The sequence below is a fragment of the Pleuronectes platessa genome, chromosome 14 (genome assembly GCF_947347685.1).
Source record: "Pleuronectes platessa chromosome 14, fPlePla1.1, whole genome shotgun sequence".
NCBI lineage: Eukaryota > Metazoa > Chordata > Actinopteri > Pleuronectiformes > Pleuronectidae > Pleuronectes > Pleuronectes platessa.
Window position 1 is genome coordinate 3,006,912 of NC_070639.1, and position 20,510 is coordinate 3,027,421.

Consider the following 20,510-nt stretch of genomic DNA (forward strand, 5'->3'; position numbering starts at 1 on the left):
CTACAGCAAAGCAACAGTTGCTGTTTCCATTTAATCTCCGAGCTCAGAATGACGTCACACCCATATAACGAGATGATAGAGTTCCAGTTGCACAGGAACAATGTTAGCTAGCTAGCCATTGTTAGCAAAACCAGTTCATAACGTAGTTATATATTTTGCGCAACTTTGTGTAACACGTCCACGACAGTAATTGGACAGTACTATTTGTACCACACACTTAATGACAGTAGTGCTAACAAACAATTGATACATGGAGCGGACATCTTGGATTTAGAAGTTGGGGGTGGTGAGGTACCCCGACTTTCGAGATTCCGACTTTAGGGGCCATTCCAGTCGCAACTTAGGACTCACGGGGTTGGAAATTCCAAGTTTTTTCAAGGTTTCAAGGTTTAATGGATAACATCACCAGCACAAGACGGCAGCACCCATATCTGGGAAATTTTGGCTTCATTTTTTTTTACAGTGGGAGGAAGTAAAATGCAGAATAACACATTGAAATAATATAATAAATAAAAATAAAATGATACAAGCAAACATGTTGGGCAGTCTTTTAAACAAACATTTAAATGTATAAAAGGCTGGTAGGAAGAATTTCCATAAAGAACCAATCGTGATAACTACTATAGTCAGGAAGAAATAGCCTAGAAGAAGAGGTAGAGTGATCATCTGTCCATAGTGGAAGATCTTCGCCTCAGAAACCGGAAGTTGTTAACCGGTTTTGTCAGAAAAGACTGGACTGTTGTGTAGTTTACTTAAAACATTTAACGTGGAAAGAAAGAGATTTAAATAAAATTCAGTTTCACGTCCCGATGAATAACGTGAGGCCGTGTGTCGTAAAAACAACTGAATAATGGGTTAAAACAGAAGTTAGCCCGTAGCTCACTGGCTTACTCCAGCTCGTATCCTGTGTTGGCTGAAGCTAGCAGCTAAACAACAAAACCCCAGAAGAAACTGTAAGTTCGACATCTTCCCCTTCCTCTCTGTTTACGTTAATTAGAAATACACAGGTTATCCTATGCAACAACTATGGACTTATGAAAAATGTGCAAATGTCAGCTAATGCTAATAACCCGGTCGTTCGTGGAGAGTCTGAAATGCCTCTTCAGCTGAAGATCACAGTAAATATCCATTGTTTCATCAATAGGTCCGACATATTGTTTGTGTTCAGACTGTACTGTATAGATCAGGATTCATGTACTGAAAGAAAACTGTACCACCAGTTGTGAGTGAATGTTCGAGCATCAGTGTTGTTCAGTGTTTATGTTGTGGGTCGTTCTCAAAGCTTCAGCTTGTTTCTTAAAGTAGTCCATGCTAGATGTCTCCGTCTGTTTATGACAATATTAAACGGTGAGAAAAGTTTTTCTTTTCCTTAAATGCTGCTTCTGTTTTACATCCGCCACATCTTTGCTGATTGTTACCTAATAGATCGACGTTATGTATCCACAGTTTCTGTTTCTTAAGTGCACCCACCTGGATGCTGTTTTCTAACTCTTCTAGGTCTATAATTTTCGTTGCGTAAAGTTTTTAACAATTTTGTACACCAATATGTTTCATAAGGTTAACAAATGTAGCATGATCATTTTATTTCGTTCTTTTCAGATTTTAAGAGCTGCAGGAACAAATTTACATTCACATCCCTTTGATGTGTTCCATATTTTTGGGAGCATAGTGCAGACCCTAAATTATTCAATGCTGTAGTTTCCTAAAAATGTACCAGAGGAGTGTTTTTTTTCTGCTCAGAGCTGTATTCCCACATGACATCAGTCTAATTTGAACTTAGACTGATTAATGTTCAGTGTGGTTAATTCTCTCCGTGTCTTTAGTCATAGATTCAAAATACTGTGTACTGTGCTTCTGCTCACAGGTTAAACTTTGAAGAACCTACAAAATGGATGTCAGCATTGCTGTATCACTGATTAGAGGCCAGATGGGCTCTGTGGTTGAACGGGCTGTGAACGGAGCGGTGGAGACGGTGCTTGCCGAGATGCTCAAAGTGGTAGGAGTCAAGTTTGAGGAGGTGAAAACCCAGCTGGCTCTGATGAAGAGGGACGTCACAGCGCTGCAGAGGGAGAAAGCCCTGAAAGAGAAGGAGAATGACAACATCCGTGCCAAGCTGCGCTACACTGAGCTGAAGCTAAAGTACTACAGGCAGGGGGTGGAGGAGGAGCTGCAGCAGAGAGCCTCTGCCTCCACTCTCGTCCGCATCCACCCTTCCTCCTTCCCTCAGCCGCAGACAGAAGCTGCAGGCCTTTCGTCCACTGACACTTCGCCATCATGTTCGACTCAGAACAGGACCACTGAGGGATCACTGATGAAATGTAATCAAGGTAACCACAGTTAAAATGACCGAGTTCTACTTCCCCTTCTCTCGCCACTGAGTTTTACTAGTTTCTGTGTTTGTGCTCCCAGAATGCACCTCGCCACAGAGCACAACCAGGCGTCCCCTGAGAGTGCGTTATCAGTCAGATGCAGGAGGTACCAGCTCTGACCCGTCTGACTTGCTGCTTCCTGTCTCTCTTTCTGAGAACACACCTGCAGAGTCTCTGGACAGCAGCATAGGTACCGATCTGAGGGGTTCAGGGGTTCAGAGCTTCATGTTTTCTCCCAAAACTTCTGCTGACATCACCAAATGAGATTGGAAATAATTGGTTATCTCAGGTAGAAGCATAACCCAAAATAATTCTCAATTGCTGCTTTTTTTCAGAAAAGTTTTTTCATAAAATATGTTCTTAAATATCACTGCTGTCACATTATATTCCTGCACGGATTAAACAAAGAGGCCTGTGTTTATGTTATTTTGTCCCACAGAACAAGAAGCAGTCGAGAGTGTTAATGATTTTCTGGCTCCTCCTACTGTCCAGACCTTGACTTTGGTTTTGGGGAAGAAGTCAGCAACTCAACCGCTGTGCCCTCATGGTTCTATTCAGGCTGTCAGCTCCACACTGCCCTTCTCTGCTCCACAGGTAACAACACACACAGATTACACACACTGTACTGAAAAGGACAAAGAGAAAAAACGGTCTACTTTTATTACTCTATTCATAATAGAGTAAATTATTTGAAGAAATAAATGGATAAGATTAGAAAAAGTTAACTAGATTCTATTACTTTTTTTAATTTTTTATGTTTGAACCCACACATAATTTGAACATTGAATGCTATTTAGGAAACACAGTAACAGTAGTTCCTAATAATTCCTAATTTTAAATTAAAATCTGTGAATCCTATGTATATACAGTATATCTATATATTAAAGATTCAGTGTGTAGAATTTAGTGATATCTAGTGGTGAAGTTGCATGTTGCAGCTGAATACCTCTCACCTCACCCTCAACTTAGATAACCCATAGAATAACAAAGTGCTGCGAATAGATGCACTGTATGAATGTGTATGAGATGAATGTAAAACTGTACTGTAAAGCGCTTTGAGTTGTCATCAAGACTAGAAAAGCGCTATATAAATACAAAACCATTTATCAATTACCATTTAACTTCCAAATATGAAAGAGGAAATAATTGGTGATCTCAGGTAGAAGCATAACTTTACAGTCATAAAAACTGAAAAGGTGTCTCGCTTGTCCAGTTTGGGCTACTGTTAATGACATGGCGGCCTCAGTTGACACTGGAAAAAAAACTTAGTTGACTCGGACAGTAAAGTATCAAACTCAGTGTTAGTCGTGTCCCCCTAACTATGAGAAGAATCACATCTGACTGATGTCTTGCAAAATAATGCTTTGCCCGATTTCTCCTCACAGTCCTGGTCGTCTCCTGTTGTGATGCAGATGAAGCAGGAGGCCCAGCAGCAGCCGGGGGAGGAAGAGGTTGTGATCTGTATCAAGGAGGAGCCTGAAGAGGAGCAGCAAGTTATGGCAACCTTAGGGTTGGACTACCAGGTGCAGCAGACACTTTCAGGGTCAGAGGTGAGGCGAGAGCTCAATATAGTATAGTGTATCATTTCTAAGGGCGGCTGTGGCTGAGGGGTATAGTGGTCGTCCTCCAACCTGAAGGTCGGCAGTTCGATCCCCAGTCTGACCCATCTGCATGCCGAAGTGTCCTTGGGCAAGATGCTGAACCCTGAATGACCCCCTATAGAATAACAAAGTGCTGCGAATAGATGCACTGTATGAATGTGTGTGTGAATGTAAAAACTGTACTGTAAAGCGCTATATAAAATACAAAACCAAAAACCTAAACATTTAAGTTGCATTTAAGTTGGTAGTAATATCTGTCCCTCAAGAGCAAAAGTTATCAGTTATCAAACAGAACAAATACATTTTTTCCATCACCATTTACCATTTACATTCACCATAGTGCTATTTAGCCAAAGAACAGAATATTAAATGTATATATCAAATAAACTCAATCGCATTTTATTCGTATAGCATTTATTCACAAATCACAGTTTACCTCATATGGCTTAACAATCTGTACAGGAAAAAACATCTTCTGTGAGCAAAGACTACAAAACCCTTTTAACAGGGATAGAATGTTATATTAATATATTGTTTCTTATTTTAATGAACTCTTTACAACACAGTTTAGAGGACTGAACTGGAAGACAAGGTAATCGAACTATCAACCCTCCAAAAAGACGTTGAATCACTCTAACTCCTGAGCCACAGCCGCCCAGACTGTCGCTAAACATAACTCAGTGTTCATCTGTGCAAGAAAACAATTGTTTTTGTTTCCTCCTCCAGGGTCAAAGTTCAGTGACAGAGCTTCAACCAAGCCAAGCAACTAAAGCCACAGCCTTTGGCTCAAGTGGAACAAGCAACTGTGAGTAGATGTGATAGTGGGAGCATGACGCCATGAACATGTAGATGAAATGATGCTGTATAGCTGTGTGTTTATATATATAATCATATCACTTGCATGTGAGTGTAGAGATAAGGTTCTCCTAATTTTTTTCTCTTGCCAAAGTCTGTATTAATAACAATTAAAATGACTTAAGACCACTGATCATTATATAATTTAGCAGCTTAATGCATAAGTCTTCCTGTAAACTGTCCATAAATTAAACTTTGAATAAAAGCCCTGCTAACTTTTCCATGTATGTTCTCTCAGACCTGATGCTTCAGCCCATAGGCTCCCTGCCATCGATGGTGACCCTGCCCACCGGCATCCCACCTTTCCAGGAAGGGCGACCTTGGTCTAAAAACCTTAGCTTTTATGAACAATACAAACTACGTAGGAACGAGCTCCAGCAGCGACGACTCAACAGGCGCAGAGAGCAGGAGGAAACACTGCCCCAGCCACTGCTGGCAGATATGGTAAGTCTCAGGGCAAACTCCCTCCTTACAGAAATATTCTGCATATTCTGAGTTTGTCTTTGCATCAAGCTATTTTTAAATATGGGGACAATGTGTTGAAGTTGCGAGAGCGTCGAGAGAAGACCAGGCTGAGGGTGGCCAGATGGAGAGCAAAAAGGAAACTCCAGTTCTGTTTGAACCAGACTCAGGTCAGTGAAGACTCAAGCTGCTTTCAGACACAGTGAGTGAGCCGGCGTGTTGATGATGTTTTTAAAATGTGACCTTTAGAGGAAAACAAATATCTCAGGATAAAAACGTGAAAAGACGACGATGAAGACATCAACTTGTAAACCTTGAAGAACTTCTTCTGTTAGTCTGGAAGCTTTTCATCTAGCTTCATTCTGAGTGACTGATGTAAATGTGGACTTGGCCAACTTAACTTAACATTAAACCTGACAAGTGACAGAACAGCAGCAGATCCTATTTAAGATTTCATGGTCAACACATGACCGGATGGCACAGTATCCACTACCTGGAGCTCACTCCGGTGAGTCTTTATATGCTCACTGATAAAGACTCACCAGAAGACTTTCCTGTTGCATTGGAGTATCATTAACATAGATGGACTGTTGATTGGTTTCTCTTCTTCACCCTTAGGGTCTAGGTGGCGCTGCAGGTCTTTCTCAACCTTTTGTTCCCAGCAGGAGCAAACATCCGGAGGGCAGAGAATCTTTTGGTGGGTTGATCTTCTGAATTCTCGTTGTAAAGCATACATTGAACAGTGAAAGACACATATTTCATGTATGATTATGGACTGTAATTCTTACCTGTCAATCACGACATTTCAAACCCTTTTTGTAACCTCAAATAAATAATTACAACCGAACTTATCAGAAACATGAAAACTTAGAACAAACATGAGTGTGATAAGAACTAACTGAAATGATGTTTGTTCAAATCAAACAGGCTTTTTGTCAAACATGGTCTATAGACATGTTTTTATAGTCTTTATACAGATTAGAGGAAACTAAATTGTTAAGTGATATCATCAGACAGCTGCACTTATCAAATGCTAAATTGTTTTCGTCTTCTTGTGTTCCAGCTTCCTCCAGTGTTCATCGTAGACTGAGCTCCACACTGCCTCAGTCCAGCAGCTTCCTTGACCACAACATGTCTGTGACAAACACCATCACCACTGCTCTGCCCTTTATAACCTCCGTTTCCTCTTCTCTGCTCCCGGGAAGCTCCATCATGTCTGCACACCAGCACACTGTGACATCAACGTCCTCATCCTCGTCCTACCCCCAGATCAAACAGAACTTTTCTCTGACAGATGCAGATATCTTACAGTGAAATGATAAAAGTCACAACTGTGAGGGTGCACACAATAATATGACGTATCATTGATGTTCAACAGAGGTCAGAGGTGGATTAGTGATGCGACACAGTGTTATTGTTTTAAGTGAGAACTGTGACGTTAAGTATTACTTATTTATTTTTCAGGTCAAAATTAAGTCGAAAACTAAATTAAACATAACAACTCTGACAAAAAGTTTATTTACTTCAGCACGTAAAGACTTGACAATAATGAGAAGGAATAAAACTTGAAATCATGCTGTAGCCTAACTAGAATGTCAATTAGTAGAACTCATGCCTCCAGAAAAATGTTTTAATTCAATTGTTCATGGGGTAGGCTGTGTGTACATACAGCAAAGCTTCAACACAGAAGCATGAATTGGGTTCTAATGAGAAGAGATGATATATTTATCAATGGCGGATCTTTATCAGTTGCCAAATACAGACTCAAAACCTTAAAAGATTACATTGTAAAAAATCCTTTACTCTCAATTAATATCTTTTACACTTGCATCCAACTTCAACAGAATAAAAAACAGTCGCTGGAAGCATAAAATCAAATTCATTCAAATAGTCATATAAACAACTTCAACATCCAGAATTTTATACTTAAATCATTTCATTCAATCAATCAAATTTTATTTGTATAGCCCATATTCACACATCACAATTTGTTTCATTGGGCTTTAACAAGGCGTGACATCCTCTGCCCTTAACCTTCAACAAGAGGAAGGACAAACTACTACATGATTTGTTTGTTTGTGTAAAATTATGTAGAAACCTTCAATAATATATGTTATTGATTGACTGAAGTCATAAACCTGAAAAAAGTTGTTTGCAATGTCACGGACAATCTCTCATTATGTTTCTCAGAGTACATGTGGTTAATTGGTGAAATTTGCTGTGACGTTGAAATGTGAGCGCCATGCCAAATTGCTGAAATGATACAAGTATTATTTTATCTCTGGGGTCGTTAACAAGAAACACGTCAAGGCTGCTAAAAAGAAACAGGTTTTAGTTTGGTGCAATCACCAGATAAAAATCTGACTGAAACCTTGATTGGTTCTAATAAATGCAGCTAAAATAAAAAATATTGTCAAACTCTTTTTTTGCATATGAATTTGGAATTTCTCAGGCACCAGAGAGAGACTGCACTTGGCTCAAATATTAACTGACTATAATTCAGTGGTCAAAGCTGAAAGATCAGTGACCTCATACAAAATGTAGACTGAAAGTCTTGAGTGCGGTCTTTCCGGTTTGCAAATATTTTTCAGATGAGGAAAAAAGCTGTAAGGGATGCAGAGGGTTTCTATTAACTAAAGGGTAATTGAGAGCAGAAAGTTCAGTTATTGTATGTTTGTGTTATCCATTGACGATCCTCTGAGAGATGGCTCCAGGCAGTGTGTAGAAGAGCAGGGCGAGGAACAGTATGGTGATGAGCAGGATCAGGGCGAGGATGATGTACTTTTTGTAGCTTCGCCAAACAAGGTGGAAGAAACACTTGAAGGGATTCACAAACCACGAAAACGAGGTGTCTGGACGACTGAGGTGAGCAGAGCGGGGAAAAAATTCAAGTAGTTATATTATATATTACATTTGGAAGCTTGTCTTTTTGGTACCAGCACAAGTCATCTTGGTTATTTGTCTTCTCTTACTTTGGTTTCGGAAGTGGCTCCGGCTCCTTGCGCGCTCGTCCAACAGCATTTTTCTCCGCCTCCTCAGCGGTCACAAGATGAAACTCCGCCTCCACTTTCCCCTGATGCATTCAGAGCACACGGAACACATGTCAGTCAATGTCTCAGCAGCTGTACAACCCGAAGTATAGTGCGTGTGTGTGCGTGTGTACCGTCAGCTCTCCAGATTTGCTGAAGGGCCACCAGCCTCTTGCTCTCTTCTGCTGGAAGATGGAGATTCTCTCTGTACCGTCTGTCAACATGTCTGCCTTACAGGACTTGGCTGACTTTGCTCCATGAGGGAAACCATGGAGGTCTAACTCTACAGTGCCTACACACAGACACACACACAGACAGAGGATGGTTTAAACGTATATGTTGTCGTGATTATTTACTGCAAAGAGAGATGACATGGGAGATGGTTTGTATGAGCACTGAACTGATTGAGGCTGAAGGAGTTGTCAGACCAATGAGAGACATGGATAACTGTGACATGCAGTTACAATTCTAGGTATGTGCACATCAGGCTACAGTGAAGGGTCTACAAACACACACCTAGGAAGTCGTCGGAGGAGAGCGTCTCAAAGTCCCAGACCTGCAAAAGGAGGATGGCGGGAAGCTTCTGCTCCGTTTTATCCAGAGAGAAAATGCTGTCTCTCTTCCTCACCACTACAACCTGTGAGAGAGAACAGCATTAACAAATATGTTTAATTTCACTCATGCCATTTATCTACCCGAGGCAAATGTGACGAGGACAATCCAGAGAAAATAGAAGGTGAACTTGTTTTATTCTTGTAGTTCATGTTTCTACGTCTGCCAAACAACCTTGGCTGCTGGGGATTGTGGGTCATGAGCAGTACCTTCTCAGCAGGCAAGTAGCTGAATGGGAAGACAAAGCGCCAGTTGAAGTTTCCCTCTCCAGTCAGAGAGTTGTAGTGGACGTCAGTCTCCTGTCGGTCATCCTCAAAACCTTTCAACCAGCTACAGAGAAAGACAATAAGTCTCTGTGGTAAATAGTGATAATTAACACATATAATGAATGGATATAATTGTTGGGAGAAGGCAAACAGGCAACAAGCTATGGTTTTATTATTTCATACCACATTATGCATTATTATTGGTTATTAAATGTATTAAAGTCGTATTTAAAATACATTTTCTTATTTCAAGTTCTATGCAATTTCAAGTACTATTTGAAGTTGTATTTGTTTTTTTGTTTTTCTTAATAGTTATTTATAGTAAAGTTTCAAGTTAAACTGTAAGACATTGAAGCTTGATTACATTTCTTTTTCAAAATGACATCTTAGGAATCAATGAAAAATTTTGAAAATATATCAGCAAAATAAAAACCAACAATGTGTTTGAGCTTGTTATTACCCCTTGACGTAAATATCACTGGACTGTTGGCCAGTCAGGAAGTTACTATCCTCTAGAATCACATCCTCTGTATTCCAGACGATGATTCGTAACTCGTACCTGAACACACACATTCAGGTATTTACTGTCATTTCAAAAGAAAAAAATCGTATATCAAGACTTTAACCAAGAGACGCAGCTCTTACCCTTTTGGTGTACGAGGTGAAATGTCCACTGGAGGTCGAGGATGAGGCAAGTCCATGGGAAACATGTCGACCCACATCTGGACCTGACCCTACACACACACGAACACAAACATTTAAAGGGTATTAGTGTTCGCCCTATGGTTGTTAGTGTGCTGATGTGAATCAAATCATGCATCATATAACTATCAACTGTATTCTTTGTTTGACCTGTGTTGAGGCTTTTATTTGGGATCTTTGGATGTCCTTAGTTAAACGACAGCTCAGTAACTGGGTCAAATTTGATGCCAGAAGATTTAGTAATTTGATTACTTTTATTTCACCATATCAGACTGAGAAACAGACAATCACAGGTGCAGATCCATCATGGCAACATCATTCACAAAATGATTACCTGTTGTAGATAGTAGTCGAAGTAATGTATGACAAAATAATATCAGTTCAGTAAATCCTTCAAACTTATATATAAACCACAGTTTATATAACTGCAGTGTCCAAAAATAGTAACATGCAGCAAACCATGTGCTGAGTTAAGGTTTAGTTCTACCTGGTCCATGCCGGGCCGGGCCTTGTGGAACAGAGTTCTGGTCTCGATGTGTTCTGGAACTAGTTTGCAACCCACAGCTGGAATCTCGGCCCAGCGGTGCAGGATCTTCAGAGACAAGTGTTCATAGGACTCCACTGGCTGGTCTGAAACACATCATACATACTATCAAAAACTAACATTCACCATTACAAGGTGGATTACTGCAGACCTCTGTCCCTGCAGATCTAGATATCTGATGCCTCATAAGAGCAGTTTTCCCTCCAGTTTACCTTCATCCATGAAAAGTGTTTTGCCAGTGAAGACTTTGTCCGCGAGAGTGATGCGTCCTGGGCTAAAACAAGGTTCGTCCAGACCGTTGTCTTTGCACATCTTGGACAGCAGCTCTGATGGCTTCAGACAGTCTCTCCAGGCGTTATAGCCGTCACTGACAACAGAGGGAGGGAGCGGGTTCAGTAAAAGTTAAAAACCTGTTCGCTATGACCATCTCTCCATAAACTAAATGCGAAATGATGTGAATATCAAGCAGAGGGAAGGAGAAGGCCAACACGTACAGACTGTACTCAGTGGGGATTCCACAGGTGGCTCTGTGTCGGCTGTAGAATCGGTTCTCAAGGTCAATGCGGGTCTCCCCAATCAGGTCGTCTCCTCCCACCATGTCATAGTCATAGATCACTACTGACAGCAGGGAGTCCTGAGGGAATGTTGCCTGCATCTCATAAGATCTGGAAGACGGAGAAACAGCGTGAGAGGTTACGTGTCAGAGGCACGGGATTCTGCTGTAGTCGACCAACTACTTACCTTCCAAACACAGGATTTAGCTGTTTGGGAATGTATTTGTCTCTGTCTTTGATTTCATTTTTACCAAGACGAAGAACAATGTACGGGTCCGCCTTTCCATCTGGGTCAGATGGATGGAGGTTAGAGGCCTGGAGAGAAGATCAAATACAAAGTCAATGCAGTAATCCAAAAAGTATAACTTGTGCAGAGGCTTGGCACGATGAAGAATTACATTTTTACTATATGTTTGATGCCTTCCTCTACCATGACCTTTTTATGATTCATTGAGTATAACAGATATGCCAGAGGGATAAAAAGAAGAAGACTTGCGGAAACATCAACAAAACATCAGGATCCCCATGTAGGTTTCTAAAATATGTATCAGTTACTATAGTCCAGCTACTGGTTGTACCCTACTACAAACTAAGTTAGCACTAGTGTTCTCTACTATCCCCAGTACATCAGTTTCGCAGTTACTTGTTTCACAAAGCAAAATGTTGCATCGTTTTTGGTTTGAACGCACCATAAAAAGGGGAAACAAGGTCTTATGAGGGACTTACAGACACTATATAAACCCGTATGAGGACTTGGGACGGGCCGTTGCGAGGGATTCCTCTGCTGACTCTGAATTGACCTGTGTCCGCAGATTCATCCCAGTCCCCTTCCTCATCCTCAGAAAGTTTATACAGGCAGAATCTCCCCTGCAGAGAAGATCACAGCGTAATGTGGAATAGATCAGTACTGCTCATGCTTCCCCAGATACAGTAGCATATACAGTATGGACAACAATCAAACAAACTGTCTCACCTTGAATTTGCCGATGAAGCGCTCCTCATTCGCTCCATCGTCCTCATTGGCCTTCCCTCTGAACAACTCATATGTGCTTACCCAATCATCGAATGGCCCAAACTCTGCCTCCAGCTCTTTGTTGTACAGCTGAAAATGTATAAATACCAAAATACAGTGGTTGATCTCATTTGATATCAAAAGATTCAGATTCTACTGTGATCTGATAAGAGCGAGTACCTTGAGTGTGGCTAATCTAGTAGGTAGACCAACATTAATCATGACGGTCTCTTTTCCTTTCGGCTTTTTCTTCTTGTCTCCGTCTGAGTGGGTGCTGACTGATGGAACAAACAAGACATGTTTTAAGTGCTAATCTTCACTTTGAGAAACATGGTATATGTGTGAAGGGTTGACATTGTAGGAACAAACTAAATTCTGTCAGTTTTTTAGTCACTTAAGAAACTCCAGGCTCCAAAGTCACTGAGAAACCTCCATCTCCACCAGAAGAAAAGAATGGAAAATATGTGCAGTTTCCATTTAATCCCTTAGGCTCAAGAGAATTTGTCAGAAATCCTTTTAAATGCGACCCACTTCCATGTTAAAGAACGCTGTGGTGATCGCTTTAGAATAACTTCATTAGTCCAAGTGGTCACCACAACGTTGTCCACAGCTAAAAGTTTGTAAAGAAACAAAAGCTGCAGGGTAACAGCATTGACTGCAGGGGATATCATGCAGTGACAGAACTTCTAGTGTATCAACATCATCCAAACACAGAGCTGTCGACATGTAACCAAGGAGTTGTACCACAGAAACCAATAGGATTCAATCACTCATCAATCACATTTTATTTGTATAGCCCATATTCACAAATCACAGGTTTAGTCAGACCCAGCAGAAGATTTCCTCTAAGGAAGGTTTAAATAAAGTCAACAGATTGTGGGTTAGGACTTTAAAATGCTCCATTTCCCTGAATCACACAACTTCATCCTTACCCAGAGATTCTATTCCCTCGCCGAGCATGGTGTGGTACTGCTGAGCTGCAATACACAACAATGTGTGTGGGAACCCTATGTTATTTACTACTTTTTATTAGAAATGTAAGTTCACAGTATCAGTGGTGACATGCAGCAACATGCAGTTGAAAATATCTTAATCTATAATAATATCTGTTTTTTAAATTGTCAGTAAATAACAGAAGTCCAGACACAACCTGGTAACTGCACTTACTCTAATCTGCCTAAGCCTCCATCCATCTCTTCCCTCCTGTTATCTGACCTCACGTGTAATCCCTACTATTAATTCCAGACATTTGTCTGTATTTGTATTTCTTCTCCCCTTCACCCTAGATTGTTAAGGTCCTCGGGATGTGAAGTGTTGAGTTTGGTACGATTTGGACATGCATAAGTCTAAATAACCAGGTGCACAGCTCTTTGTGCGGTGGTGGTGGTGCAGCTTCAGGTTCTGTGGTAGAATATGTTTTTACTTGCCATGGCTCAAACACTTTTACAGTTTCAGAAAGAAAAACTCAAACCCTCACCGCAGGTCAAACAGCCCTTTCCAAACAGGCAGGTTTAGAAGACTGAACTCGTTATTTTAATTATGTCAAACAATTGATTCTGTATGATGCACAATTTAGATCTGTCTGGTATGAGAGCAAAACATATTGATTTCACTGCAGCTAATCCATGCTTCCTGTTTTTAGACTGGAGAGTAAATCCTGTTCAGAACAGAATTTAATAAGTGTCCTATAGAATAAATATAAATACAGATATCTGTAATTAGAAATCATAAGTAATGAGGCACAAGCAGATGTGTCACCTTTTTAACCCAAGTATACTTCTTCCTTGTCCAAACCTGACCTAACCTACATTACCCACAATGCAAAGTGACCGCAGACAGGTCAGTCAGACAGAAGCTAATGTAGCCTCGACCCTCATATGGAGATGTGACAACTACATGCAGTTTGGGTAATGTCACATTTGCAAACACAACTGCCGCTGACTCAAGTGACATCACAATAGGCAATGCATCAGTCTTCACAAAGCAGGCGAGTTTAACTTTTACACATCTGCATACAAGACATGTAATCACACCTTGATATGTATAAAACTAGTAGAGTTTAAGTTTAAAATATGTCACTGGGGGAATGTGTTGAGGATCTAAAGAGGTAAAGGATCAAAACTATGGTAAATAACGAACAAATGATCTTCATCTTATTATCACCACATTATGTTGACATCAGACAGTGGACGAGGTCATGGTGTCACATTAGAGGAGTTCTTACCATTTTCAAAGCCCTGGGGGAACATGGATTCATCTTTTTTGGCCTGAAACACACAGACGTGCACATGATCACATCTTTTATTTGAAAAAATCTAGAAAAACAAACCTGAGCTACCTCTTTCTCTACAGACGCGTAGTATTTCGACCACCAGTCGATGACGCTCGCTGCTGATTCGTCAGCGATGGTCCGCCTCTTTCTCTTGGTGGAGCGACTGCGAGAGCTTTTACCGCTGCCGTCCTGGATTGAAAATGTACAAAACGTGCAAATAATATTTAGATATTGATATGAGGGATATCCATTGTTGCAGTTACTCCTGTGCCATGTTCACGAGCAGTAACGTTCACCTTTTTCTTCTTGGCGTCTCTCTTTGGGGTGGGCGGGGCTGGAGGCGGAGCTTCATCCTCGACAGTGATGAGTAAATCCTGATTTGTCAGAGTTACAGCCGAACTGGTTTCTCCAGCAAACTGCGAAGGTGCTACATGACAAAAGAGAAAGAGGGAGTTCTGTTGAAGAACATGACTAAAGCTGTTTTCAGACATGAGCCCCTGATCATGCCTTGACAATTGGGTCCAGACATTTTGCAGAGTTTGTCCTTCACAAATGGAAAACGCAGCAGGACATTGTCCGGGGCAGATTCGTTCTCAATATCAAGAAAATGTGCGGAACATTGAGGTGAGGGATGTAGCCTGGGTAGAGCAGCTGGAGGCAGGACATGATGTATAAATTCTGCTTTGAAAAGATCAATGTTTTTTGTTTACAGCAAATCCACACCAGCGTGGGTTCTTATCATCTTGTCCTCTTTCCAAGTTGGAAATATCTCGCCTGCTTCTACGAGATATTTGTGTACAGTGCTTCACTTTGTCTCTGTCAGTATTGCCTCCAAGTTGGGGGTGCTCTAAGTCCTTGTATGACTCTGTTACTGTGTGTGTGAGTAATAATTCGAAAGATAACTGGAATAACTGGCGCATACCTCCACCACAATCCTACAGCTCTTGTAGTAGAAATATGAAAAACACAAAATTACCCCAGAGAGAGAGAGAGAGAGAGAGAGAGAGAGAGAGAGAGAGAGAGAGAGAGAGATTAATATATACTAAATGTTACAATGTATCTATTATCTACATGGTTATGGATCAAAGCCATAACCTATGAAGACAGAGAGAGAGAGAGAAGCCACTGAATATTTACTAAAGGTTACAGTATTAACCTATTAAGTATTAACCTATTAATGACATGATCATAGATCACAGCAAGCAGTTGCTCTTGCAAACCTACAAGAAAAGCATATTTCTTCCTTTTAACGCCATATTTTGAGGAAACATGCCTGCCACGCGTCATGCCAAGAACAGCCAGTTGGTTCTAACAAGCCTGCTCAACTCTGGGTCTTCCAGCTACCAGGTGGAGTCATTGCTCGGCCAGGGCACTTTTGGAACAGTCGTAAAGTGCAAGAATCTGGACAACAAGAGCATCGTGGCCATCAAAATGATTAAACTGCGTGACGATAATATGAAGATGGTAAATCAAGAGGTAAGAAACAAAACTGTGTGCTTATTATGGTTTGAGTTATAACATCCTGCATCCATATCCACACATGTGTACTGCCTTTTTTAAGTTTACATGTGTAAAGCTGATACACAATCTTTGTATTCACCTGTCATGTGTCTCCAGGTGGCTACTCTGAAGAAACTTAAATCGATGGACTTGAGCAAATGCAACATTATTCAGTGGAACCAGTACTTCATTGACACAGGACACATTTGCCTGGAGTTTGAGCACCTAGACAGAAGTCTTTTGAATTTCATGGAGGAACGCAAATTCAGACCTCTCCTTGTGAAAGAGATAAGACCAATTGTCCAGCAGGTGTGTCCACCAGTTTTCTCCTCTGCACCAAAAAGCAGTATGAATATATATACTTGTGGCACATTGCTGACATTATTATGAAAATAACTTTTCAGGTTGCCCAAGCTCTGAAACACTTGAAGGCTGTAGGGATTATCCATGCAGACCTCAAGTTGGATAACATCATGTTGGTTGATCAGCTACGGCAGCCCTACAGAGTCAAGTTGATCGACTTCGGACTGGCGCATGAGGTGTCAGCTGCTGTGGTGGGGTCATACCTGCAGACCCGTCCATACAGGTAGTTAGCTGGAACCATGACAGATCTTATTGGTGTCTTATTAACTGAAAAAGCACGCAAACTAAGAATATAAACATTCTGTCTTTATCCATTGACACAAATATCTTTGCGAGGTGTTTTGCTCCCGAAGCAGTAAGAGTTTTTGAGGTGTCCTTAAAAAAGGCTAATATTTGTCCTGGTTTATGTGACTGTGGCTGTTGCTCCTTTGTCAGATCTCCAGAAATCTTGTTGGGGAATCGCTTCACAGTTGCCATAGACATGTGGTCTCTGGGCTGCACGGCCGCTGCTCTTTACCTCGGGGCCCTGCTCTACCCTGGTTTGGGTGAATATGAAATGGTACACAAACTACTTGAAGTGTACTGTTTTCTGTTCTACATACATAAATCAGTAGTAGTTCCCCTCGACTCCGGTGGAATTTTTAAGTTGTGTTGTACTTTCAGATCACGTTCATCATGGAGACTCAGGGCCAGCTCCCCGTCACCATGCTGAACAAAGGACGTAAGACTCAAAAATATTTCAGGAGAGCAGTCAACTCCACCTCCTCCGTCTGGAAACTCATGGTACCGACCTGAAACAGCTTGTTATATTCAAATATGTCTATATACTTGCTGTAACATATTTGGTTCCCTCTATACATTTGTGCAAGGCTGATGTACTCTGCTAACAACAACACTTTCTGAACAGACACCAGACGAGTACCGTAGAGCCACAGGGAAGCAGCCTATGGAGAACAGGGGTTTTAAGTTCAGCTCCCTGGACCACCTCGTGGATGTATGTCTTCTTTGGATCATTCATCATGAGCTTATTTCTTTAAGATCAAAAGAAAACCCTCCAAATGTCCCAGAGAAGTTATTTTTATTCACTGCTGGACCTCACTAATGACATGTTTGTTTTTTAGGTCCAACCCATCAAGACACACAACTCTGCAGATAGAGTTGCAGAGATATCCGACGTCAACATGTTTGTGGACATGCTGAAGGCGATGCTTCAGCTCGATCCCAACACAAGGGCCACACCCTGTGAGGTGCTGGAGCATAAGTTCATCAGCATGCACCACATTGCCAGCATGAGGAAAAAAAGAAGCTAGTAAGTCATCGATGTGATCCGGTTGAATGTTTTCTATATATATGGAAAACATGTACAGTCCTTACAATATGTCTTATTCATCTTTGCTATCTCACACACATGATGAACTTAGCTAATGAAAGGATTCATTTTTCTGCAGTGTCTTGTCCTGTTTTCAAATGATGGAAATCCAGAGTTCTGACAGTAGCACAGCTGTGTGCGGGCCACTGGTGCAGCCCCAGTGCACCGCTACCAACCTCGTCCAGCCGAATCCTCCATCTCATGCTGGGTCGGGAAAAACCCACCAGCCCCACCACACCGGCTTACTTCCCTGCACCAGCACCCAGTTCAAAGAAACTGATGAGTCTAATACTAAAAGAAGCCTCCAGGGAAATTGTGACTTCAGCTCGAGAATACATGATTATTGGCACACTCGCCAGCGTCGGCCGGATCAGAGGACCAGGCCGGCTGAGCACCATCAGGCCAGCGCGGGTCCTTCGGACAGCACCGTGACCGAGGGTCAGGCTCAGTCGGGACTGAAAAGAGGTGATCATGACAAGGTGGCGTCACACAATGACAGAAGGCAAAGAGACCGAAATGTCAGAGCCACCGGCAGAGATGATTATAGGCACACTCGCCAGCGTCGGCCGGATCAGAGGACCAGGCCTGCTGAGCACCATCAGGCCAGCGCGGGTCCTTCGGACAGCACCAGGACTGAGGGTCAGGCTCAGTCGGGACTGAGAAGAGGTGATCATGACGATGTGCCGTCACACAATGACAGAAGGCAAAGAGACAGAAATGTCAGAGCCACCGGCAGAGATTATGATTGGCACACTCGCCAGCGTCAGCCGGATCAGAGGACCAAGCCTGCTGAGCACCATCAGCCCAGCGCGGGTCCTTCGGACAGCACCAGGACTGAGGGTCAGGCTCAGTCTGGACCGAAAAGAAAAAGAGATGATCATGACTATGTGCTGTCACAAAATGACGGAAGGAAAAGAAAGAAATGACAGATCCACCGGCAGAGATTATCATTGGGACACTCGCCAGCGTCAGCCGGAACAGAGGACCAGGCCTGCTGAGCACTATCACCCCAGCGCGGGTCCTTCGGAATGCAAATGATGGTGTAAATGCTGTGAAATCCATACTGTTGCCTTACAGTCAGCAGATCTATAGAGTTGAACATCTTTTAAGACGGTGCCAGTAAACACCAAATGATGTTTACTTTATCACCCATCTGTATAAGTTTGTAGCCTTAAAAAAAAGAAAGAAAAAAATACGTTAAAAAAATACACAATATAAAATGTTTTAAATCAAGTTATTTTCTGTAAAAATGTTGTACTTGATATGTACTATCTGATGCTGTACAATAAGTACACCAATACAAGTCATCAACAACATCGACAACCAGAAAAAAAAAACTAAAAATGAAAAACCTGCTGTCATGTCAAGTCTGTGTCGACTGCCATAGAGTCCATTTCCTCCATTTACTGTCCATCTGTGATCCTGTCAGCCGTAGCCTGTGTGTCAGTCTTTCCATAATATTTATTTCCCCCACTGTGTCCACCCAATGAGTCTGAGTGGGTAGATCTTCCGTCCCCCATTTCCTTGTGATGGCCTTTTTACCTGCAACCATGAGTATCTTGAATAGATACAAGTCCCCATCATGAACATCATTCTCTGTGTACATACATAGATACATCAGCCCATGATTAATTTGAAATTCGTATCCCAGAATATCTTGTGTTTTCCTATGGACCATTCCCATAAAACCTATTATTTTGTGACATTTCCTGAATATATGTGCATGGTTGGCTTCAGATGACCCACAATTCATCCAACATGACTTTCTTGTTTCAGAATAGTTAGTTGATATTTTAGGTGTGATAAAGAACCGTATCTGATTTTTCCAGGAAAACTCTCTCCAGGCTCGCGAACAGGTTGTTGTTTATGCTTATCCTACATCTTATCCTATTCATCTTCAGATATTTCCAAGTCAAATTCTCTTTCCCATTATTCTTTTATATACCCTGTTGTGTTTTTGCCATCCATCAATGCCTTATATAATGTAGTCCTGACCCGGTTCCCTTTATATGTATCAATCATTACTTGTCCCACCTTGTTCACTTCTAGAGAGAGCTCCTGTCCAATCCGTTTCCAATAATAATCCTGTATCTGTAAATATTTGTAAAATTCCCGCCAATCCAGGCCATGTTTCGTTTTCAAGTCTTGAAAACTCAATTTGAACCTTAATTCCAAGGTAAATTTTGTGATCGAATCCATTTGATTTCTAACCTTCTTAAATGTTTCCCTATCTCCTATAATACTCTGTATCGGACACATTTCAAATGATTTTCCCATTTCTTTCCATTTTGCTTCATAATCCAGTTTACACCAACAATGCAGATTTCTCAGCTGGGCCGCGTGGAAGTATTCTTTCAGGTTCGGCAGATCCAGGCCCCCCCCCCCCCTCCCTCTTTAGCTGGAGAGTTCTGAGTCTCACTCTTGGTCTCTTCCCCCCCATATGAATCTGGATATCATCCTGTCCCATGATATGAATTGTGTTTGAGGTATCTCTATTGGTAATGCTTGGAACAAATATAAAAGTCTGGGTAATACATTCATTCTTATTAATTCAATCCTTGAGCTAAAATTCGATGTTAGGGTGGTCCATCTATGTATATCTTTTAATAATTCTCGGTTAATCCTATCATAATTTGCACCATAAAGTCCTGATAAGTTTCTAGTAACTTCTTCGCCTAAATAATTAATTTTCTTTAGATTCCAATTTAAATTGTATTTTTCCCTGATCTCCTTTGGTGGTGTATAATTGAAAGTGAGTGATTGGGTTTTAGTGATATTTATCTTGTATCCTGATAGCTGTCCATATGCGTTCAAGAGATCTAGCAATTCAGGCAACGATTCACTAGGCCGTTCAAGGAATGCAATAACGTCATCTGCGAAGAGGCCGACCTTATGTTCTACTCCGCGCACTGTCACCCCTTGGATTCGTCTATTCTCGCGTATGGCTTGGGCCAATGGCTCAATAAAGTATGTGAACAGGGTTGGTGACAGACCGCATCC

At 41.5% G+C, this 20,510-nt stretch overlaps 2 protein-coding genes across 6 annotated transcripts in view; one reads left to right on the forward strand and one right to left on the reverse strand.

Annotated features, from left to right (window-relative positions):
- The first annotated feature begins 690 nt into the window (after positions 1-690).
- si:ch211-67e16.4 (uncharacterized) lies at positions 691-7,437 on the forward strand. 3 transcript variants are annotated; one of them, XM_053439486.1, is made up of 10 exons: positions 691-953; positions 1,865-2,327; positions 2,410-2,559; positions 2,809-2,963; positions 3,755-3,919; positions 4,697-4,775; positions 5,064-5,269; positions 5,371-5,457; positions 5,906-5,984; positions 6,351-7,437. In XM_053439486.1, the coding sequence occupies exons 2-10, from the start codon at positions 1,889-1,891 to the stop codon at positions 6,599-6,601; spliced, it is 1,611 nt and encodes a 536-aa protein (XP_053295461.1). In that variant the 5' UTR covers positions 691-953; positions 1,865-1,888; the 3' UTR covers positions 6,602-7,437. The 3 variants fall into 3 exon arrangements, with proteins under 3 accessions (XP_053295461.1, XP_053295462.1, XP_053295464.1); XM_053439487.1 differs by having other exon boundaries at positions 3,782-3,919; XM_053439489.1 differs by lacking the exon at positions 2,410-2,559.
- The window catches only part of fer1l6 (fer-1 like family member 6), a 33,068-nt gene continuing 19,344 nt past the window's right edge, over positions 6,787-20,510 (reverse strand). For 2 of the 3 annotated variants that reach the window (XM_053439484.1, XM_053439483.1), the window contains exons 29-46: positions 14,575-14,705; positions 14,345-14,467; positions 14,231-14,273; positions 12,939-12,983; positions 12,187-12,284; positions 11,968-12,096; positions 11,721-11,861; positions 11,182-11,309; positions 10,935-11,105; positions 10,653-10,807; positions 10,384-10,526; positions 9,840-9,928; positions 9,655-9,753; positions 9,138-9,258; positions 8,833-8,953; positions 8,451-8,608; positions 8,260-8,360; positions 6,787-8,147 (exon numbers count right to left, since the gene is read on the reverse strand). In XM_053439484.1, the coding sequence (XP_053295459.1) occupies positions 7,967-8,147; positions 8,260-8,360; positions 8,451-8,608; positions 8,833-8,953; positions 9,138-9,258; positions 9,655-9,753; positions 9,840-9,928; positions 10,384-10,526; positions 10,653-10,807; positions 10,935-11,105; positions 11,182-11,309; positions 11,721-11,861; positions 11,968-12,096; positions 12,187-12,284; positions 12,939-12,983; positions 14,231-14,273; positions 14,345-14,467; positions 14,575-14,705 (2,177 nt within the window). In that variant the 3' untranslated portion in view covers positions 6,787-7,966. The remainder of the gene's footprint in view (positions 8,148-8,259; positions 8,361-8,450; positions 8,609-8,832; positions 8,954-9,137; positions 9,259-9,654; positions 9,754-9,839; positions 9,929-10,383; positions 10,527-10,652; positions 10,808-10,934; positions 11,106-11,181; positions 11,310-11,720; positions 11,862-11,967; positions 12,097-12,186; positions 12,285-12,938; positions 12,984-14,230; positions 14,274-14,344; positions 14,468-14,574; positions 14,706-20,510) is intronic. The other variant, XM_053439485.1, reaches the window with a different exon arrangement.